We start from the raw sequence: 7,500 nt of genomic DNA on the forward strand, positions 1-7,500 counted from the left end.
TCTGAATGTGGATTTATGAGGCAGATTCAATCCAACCACCCAATCAGCCGGCAGCCGCTCAGACTGCATGATGTCACATTAACCCTGCCTGAGTGTGTGTGTGTGTGTGTGTGTGTGTGTGTGTGTGTGTGTGTGTATTGATTTTCACAGCAGGTCATGTTGCAGAGCTTTCAGTCATGGACAAACACACACACACAACCAAATACCCCGATACCTCCACCATGATCCCTGGAAACTCCTCAAGGTCCAAACAAAACTCCTCAAGGTCCAAACAAAACTCCTCAAGGTCCAAACAAAACTCCTCAAGGTAAACATAAAACTCCTCAAGGTAAACATAAAACTCCTCAAGGTCCAAACAAAACTCCTCAAGGTCCAAACAAAACTCCTCAAGGTCCACATAAAACTCCTCAAGGTCCAAACAAAACTCCTCAAGGTCCAAACAAAACTCCTCAAGGTCCACACAAAACTCCTCAAGGTCCACACAAAACTCCTCAAGGTCCACACAAAACTCCTCAAGGTCCACACAAAACTCCTCAAGGTAAACATAAAACTCCTCAAGGTCCACATAAAACCCCTCAAGGTCGCCCATCAGCTCTCATAAACTTCAGAAAACTTCTCAAGAGCTGCTGGAACCTCACAAAAGGTCCCAGGTCCTCTTCAGGAGTCCTGGAAACCTGCTCAAAGACTTACAACCCAGAAACACTGAAGACTCCTGGAACCCTCTCAAGGCCCTTGAATTTTAACAAGGACATCAGGAAACTCCCAGAATCACTTTCTCCCCTTCAAGAACCCCTAAAACCTTCACAGGTCAGATTGTCTTCAGAGTCCAGGAACTGCCGTATGGACCGTTGGAAACAGGTTGAGCAGTGACACACAGACTAAACACCTGTCCTGAGTAATCTGATTACAAGTGGACAGCTCTGAGCACAGGTGTGAATGAACACATGAGATCCGATCCCTCAGACTACATTCAGAGGAGGTCTGGACCAGGTGTCAGCCGTCATAGTGGTCAGACTGTGTCATTACATCATCACGTCCTGCGGCCCAAAAGACTTTTCCCATAAACTTACATGTTGAAAGAAACGTCTGTAAAACGCTGGACACATTTCTTTGAGCGTCACAACAACGAGACACGACTCGTTTACTGTCAACTGGAGGTCAAGAAAAAAAAATAAAAAATTTAATTAAATTATTTTATCTCTATTGAAGCCAAACAGGAAGTTAGTTGGCTCGTCGGCGTGCACGTTTTCACTTCACTTTCATGGGACCGAACGGGGCTCCGCCTCCAACGGCGTGTGCAGGTTTAATGTGACGTTCTTGATTTCATCTGATCCAAACAAGAAACTGAACAAACGTTATCGTTGAATACTTTAAATCAGTGTTCCTTCTTGTAAATTCAGCATTAAATGAAAACATGAACTTCTTTCTGTCTTTGAGCAGAAACATGGAGTCTGTTTGTCCCAGTGACGGACGGCTTTGTGCCGTACAGAGCAGGAAGTGACATCACATCACAGGTTGATGTGTGAACTGACAGACTGACACTGTCATACAGCTGTGTGTGTGTGCGTGTGTGTGTGTGTGTGCATGTGCGTGTGTGTGCGTGCGTGTGTGTGTTGTCAGGTGTGCTCATCAATAAACTGAACTGGTCCCTAAACTCCAACAGTGAGGTCAATAAGGTTAATTAGTGCGTTTGTGTGTATATGTCTGTGTGTGTGTGTGTGTGTGTGTGTATATGTGTGTGTGTCTGTGTGTGTGTGTGTGTATATATGTGTGTGTGTGTGTGTGTATATGTGTGTGTGTCTGTGTGTGTGTGTAATAAGAGTCTAATTGATCGCTTCCAGTGATTCAGCCCCTGAAATAATTAGCTTTCTCTTCTCGTCAATACTCTGCTGGGCATCTCACGCACGCGCACGCACACGCACACACAGAAACACACACACGCAGTATTGATCTCTGTGTTCAGTTTAAATCAGTCGTTTGGTCGACAGGAAACATTTACAGCGTTCACAAACTCCTCAAAGCCCTTGGAAGCTTTTCAAGGATCCTGAAATCCATTCAAGGATACCTGGAACCTTCTCGCAGGCCTCAAAGTCTCATGAACACGGTTTCTCTCAAGGCCCCTGGAATCTCCTCAAGGGTTTTTCCATTCTGAAAGACCAACAGAAACTCTTTGTGAAAACAACCTGGAACTCATCAAGGGCACCTGGAGGTTGCTCAAGGACCTTTGGAGTCTCCACATGAATGACTAGCAACTCTTCAAGGGCACCCCAAAACCTCCACAAGAACTCAGGTCAGTTAAGGGTGGTAGAGAACCAAAGGAACCTTTTCAAGGATCCCTGGCAACTCCTAAAGGCCTATAGCATCCCTATAAAAGGTCCTTGGTATTTTCTCAAGGATAGCTCAAACCTTCTCAAGGATTCAAGAACCTAATGAAAGACCAAGTGTGCTGTCCTCATTACACGTGTGCTGTGCATAACTTGACAGTCAGATAAACTCCTTCCTAACACCAAGACTCTGAAGACAGTTGTCCCTTTGTCCACAGGTTTATTGACGTTGCGAGGAAAGGTGAAACTAGGACAGATATACAGAAAATATAATCAACGCTGTGCTTGCTTTTAACATACAAAATCCACAATGTAAATGTACCAGCTCAATCTTCAATATGAATTAATCCACTTGTTTTCCTTTTTAACTGTTTTTAACTGTGACAGGGTTCATGTATTAATTACATTTTTAACTTGAAACGTCATATATGAAATAATATCTTGACATGTAATCAATTCCTGCTCATTTCTTAATTGTAATTATGCTCTCATGAACTTGCAATGACTCAGTAACAGAGTGGTTAGCTTGGTAACTTTTTTAGCATCAAACTTCACAGAATGTCACAAAATAATAATCTGCAATTGTAGATAACGATAAAACAAACTAGTACATACCCATGATGCTACCAAAGGCGTAAGATGTATGCATATGTCGCTGGATTGACTCAGATGGAACAAAACAACAGCTCTCAACAGCTCTCTTGCTTACTTCCTGGTTACTAGCCACATGACACAACTCCCTGTAATTTAGTTCCTGAGTTTCTTAAAGTGACCACAACCAAAAACACACATGAGCAAAAAAGACTTCTAACATCTAACTAAACACCAAGGACAACCTGGAACTCATTAAGGACACTTGGAGGTTTCTAAAGGTCTCTTGAATCTTCACAGGGTACACTAGAAAATGTTCAAGGACCACTGGAAACACCTCCACCCTCCACAAGAGCTCCAGGTCACTCAAAGATGCTTCCATCCTTCTCAAGGAACCTACTCAACAACCTGGCAACACTCATCTGAAGCACACTGAAGCCTCATCAAGGATGTCTGGATCTTTCTCAAGGCCCCTAAAATTATCCTCAAGGAATAATGGAACCATCTCAAGGAATATTCCGTCCTCCTCAAGGACTCAAGAATCCTTATCAAGGACCAAAGGAACCTTTTCAAAGAACCTTGAGAACTAGGACACATGGAACCTCCTTAAAGTCCTGGAACCTGCTCAAGAGTACAAAAACCTCCATAATGAGCCCTTGAAACTCCTTAAGATCTGCAGGGTCCGCTCAAGGACTCCTGGAAGCTTTTGAGCTGGAGTCTTTGAATGAATGATTGTTTTCTACACAAAGACGCCGCCTGGTGTCGATTGGGTGGAATTACACCAGCAGACACATTATAATGTTAAGTTTCATATGAACTCATTAAAACATTATTTTACAGAAGCAGTCAAACTTCTTCTCATTCATGGTTTTTCTTTATTTTCTACATTGTAGATCAAAACTGAAGAATTATGTAGTAAACAAAAAAGTGTTAAACAAACCAGAATGTTTTATATTTTCTATTCGTCAGTAGCCTCCTTCTGCTTTGATGACACTTCTGACGTTCTCAGTCAGATGCATGAGGTCGTCACCTGGATGGTTTTAACTAACAGCTGCGCCTCGTCCAGAGTTCATTTGTGTAATTTAATGTGTTTGAGACCATCAGTTGTGTTGTACACAGGGGAGGGTTGGTACACAGTTCAATACAGGGAATAACCCTGTTCAACTACTGTTCTGATCCATAATATGGCAAGAACCACTCAGCTCAGTACAGAGAAACAAGTCCATCATTACTTTAAGACATGAAGGTCAGTCAGTCCGGAAAATATCAAGAACTTTGAATGTATCCTCAAGTGCAGTCGCAAACCATCAAACACACGATGAAACTGTTTCTCATGAGGACCGCCCCAGGACAGGAAGACCAGGAGTTACCTCTGCTGCAGAGGATAAGTTCATTCGAGTTACCAGACTCAGATTAGAGCAGAACGCTTCACAGACACATCTCAACATCACCGGTTCAGAGGAGACGAGGCCAGGTCGAATTGAAGCCACTACTGAGAAAGAAGAAGAAGAAGAAGAAGAGGTGTTTGGGCCAAGACACACAAGGAATGGACATTATACCAGTGGAAAGCCGTACTTTGGTCTGATGAGTCCAAATCTGAGATTTTTGGTTCCACCCGCCGTGTCTTTGTGGGACGCAGAAAAGGTGAGCGGATGGTTTCTGCATGTGTGGTTCCCACCGTGAAGCATGGAGGAGGAGGTGTGATGGTGTGGGGGGGCTTTGATGGTGACACTGTTGGTGATTATTCAAAATTCAAGGCACACTGAACCAGCATGGCTACCACAGCATTCTGCAGCCACATGCCAGCACATCTGGTTTGAGCTTAGTGGGACCATCATCTGTTTTTCAACAGGACAATGACCCCAAACACACCTCCAGGCTTTGTAATGGCTATCTGACCAAGGAGAGTGATGGAGTGCTGCGTCAGATGACCTGGCCTCCACAATCACCCGACCTAAACCCAGTTGAGACGGTTTGGGATGAGTTGGACCGCAGAGTGAAGCAAAGCAGCCAACAAGTGCTCAGCACCTCTGGGAACTCCTTCAAGACTGTTCCAGGTGACGACCTCATGAATCTGACTGAGAGATTGTCAGGAGTGAGCAGAGCTGTCATCACAGCAGCAGGTGGCTACTGAAGAATATCACATATAAATCATATTCTGGTTAACACTTTTTTATTTACTGCATAATTCCACATGTTCCTTCATAGTTTGATGTCTTCAGTTTTGATCTACAATGTAGAAAATAATAAAGAAAAACCATTGAATGAGAAGGTGTGTCCAAACTCATGACTGGTACTGTATATAGATACATATATTATTATATTGATATAGAATCAGCCATGTTTAATCTTAATTCAGCCGCCATCAGAGTCACGTTCAGGTTTTAATCTTCATGTGGTTCATTCTTCTGTCTCTGGATCCGTCACGTTAAAGTTAAACTCACAAGTGAAATAACAACCAGCTACAGAAAACAGGAGGAGCCTGAAGCAGCTCATTAATGTGCTGCTCTGATGTCATACAGGTACGTCCTGCTGCTCTCCCACACACCTGGTTAAACCTGTTTACATCCAGTCCACATTAACTTCAGATTCAATGAACAGTGTCGAGTAAACAGTCCAGAGACGCAGAGTCCAGCAGAAACAAGTCAGTCTAACTCACGTTTTCATCTCAGGTTCTGATCCGGAGCCGTTCACCGACGGGAGGAGAGCTCGTGGATTTATCTTCACTCCTGTTTATCAACCTGACTGCAGCAGTGATCCGGAGGTGACCTCCACTGTCGGGTGGTTCTGTTCTGTAATGTTGACTGCTGACTGGAGCTGGAGGGGAAATGGACTTTACTTCATGAACGTAATGTTACAGAGAGGAGACAGAGAACCAGAACCAGAACCAGAGTCTCTGCTGATTATTACTTCACTCAGAGCTTCACCTCAACTCTCTGATGTGTTAAAGTTTTCTTCTCGTTGTGTTTGGTCTCGCTCTCAGACTTCCTTCCTCTCTCTCTGACTCTCTCCTGAAGTTACAGCCACAGACGACCAGATGAAACTCACCGTCACCTCGAGGACACTGGAGGATTTCTCTGCTTTAACTTTGTTAGAAACATTTGTGATGATGTGAGAACACAACTCGACAACATGCAGAACAAAGGTCCAGTTGTTTTACACATTTTAATGCAGAAATCTGACAGATTGTATCTTTATTATTTGATTTGATTTACAAAACAACTGAGAAATCTTTGGGACATCATCTTCTGTTGCTTCATCGGTCGTAGTGACACAGATTTTTATTTTAAATAACAATAAAGATAAAGTCTGTTGCCGCGCTGCTGATCAGACGACATGTTCTGATGAGATGGAAAGATTTTATTCCTCAACATGCAGCTGGAGACGATCCGGCTGTCGGAGCAGCTCTACATTCATTCCTTCATCGTGTTGATGCTTCAGGCTCTCAGTGTTCAGGTCAACAACTGTGTGATGTGTTCAAAGACCCCGGGTCAGTTCAGCGTTCACATTATCCTCCTCACTGCTGTGCACGTCACAACCACAGATCATACTGTCGGAGCAGGTTTTCTTTCCCCTGGATTATTTTACATTCTTTGTATATTTCTGCGTCTTTATTAACGAGTGTCAGCTGGACATGAACAACTCTGTCGGTCTGAACGAGCTCAAACACTGAAGTTAAATCAGAAATACACCTTCAAAATAATAATAATAATAAAATAATATTAATGGTTTGTCTTTCTCTTGATGTGCTGAAGACTTATTGAAGATGAACCGACACAAACATGAATGAACAGCGTCTGTCAGGTGTGACAGCAGCAGGTGAGGTCACTGATGAATCCAGGTCTGGTTTTTAAAAAGCAGAATCAGTTTCCAGGAGAGAAAAATCACGTTTGGATAAACAGATGCTGAAATGTAAAAACTCCTCCTGTTGGTTCCTGGAATCCTTCTTTCCAAAACTCAAAATATTCCAGGATGTTCCAGGACCGTCTGCTCTGGTCGTCAGTGGAGGAAACAGAATCTTTAAAAAAGCTGCTGGTTGATAAAAGTCGTCCTGAGACACCAAAACACAAAACGTCTCTTCAATAAAACCTGATTGTCTTTAAAACGTCCGTCCGTCTGTCTCATGGAGGCGTGATGTCATCAGCCCTCCAGCTGCCACTGCTGCGCCTGCGACGCGTCACATATCGCCATGGAGACGTAACCCTTGGGCCCGATTGGCTGAGCGACGGAGAGACACTGACCCACCGAGACCTGATAGAGACGGTTAGACTTCTGCAGGAGAGACGGACAGAGAGACAGGTGAGGCAGACAGACAGACAGACAGACAGAGAGACAGAAAAACAGAGAGGTGAGACAGGTGAGACAGACAGACAGACAGAGAGAGAGACAGACAGAGAGACAGACAGACAGACAGACAGAGAGACAGACAGACAGACAGACAGAGAGAGAGACAGACAGACAGACAGACAGACAGACAGACAGACAGACAGACAGAGAGAGAGACAGACAGAGAGACAGAGAGGTGAGACAGGTGAGACAGACAGACAGACAGACAGGTGAGACAGACAGACAGACAGACTGTGTG

The 7,500-nt window shown here is 43.8% G+C and overlaps 2 protein-coding genes across 8 annotated transcripts in view; both read right to left on the reverse strand.

Annotated features, from left to right (window-relative positions):
• Positions 1-3,038, reverse strand: part of chodl (chondrolectin) — a 15,951-nt gene extending 12,913 nt beyond the window's left edge. For 2 of the 7 annotated variants that reach the window (XM_073488233.1, XM_073488231.1), the window contains exon 1: positions 2,940-2,994. The gene's annotated coding sequence lies outside the window, so the exon portion shown is untranslated. Of the gene's footprint in view, positions 1-2,939 lie in introns of all 7 variants that reach the window. The other 5 variants (XM_073488236.1, XM_073488227.1, XM_073488230.1 and 2 more) reach the window with 5 other exon arrangements.
• Positions 3,039-6,061: 3,023 nt separating this feature from the next.
• galnt11 (UDP-N-acetyl-alpha-D-galactosamine:polypeptide N-acetylgalactosaminyltransferase 11 (GalNAc-T11)) overlaps positions 6,062-7,500 on the reverse strand; it is an 11,835-nt gene continuing 10,396 nt past the window's right edge. Inside the window, exon 12 of the mRNA XM_073488222.1 lies at positions 6,062-7,187. Coding sequence (XP_073344323.1) covers positions 7,056-7,187 — 132 coding nt within the window. The 3' untranslated portion in view covers positions 6,062-7,055. The remainder of the gene's footprint in view (positions 7,188-7,500) is intronic.

Source organism: Pagrus major, chromosome 19 (assembly GCF_040436345.1).
Source record: "Pagrus major chromosome 19, Pma_NU_1.0".
In the NCBI taxonomy this organism is placed as follows: Eukaryota; Metazoa; Chordata; class Actinopteri; order Spariformes; family Sparidae; genus Pagrus; species Pagrus major.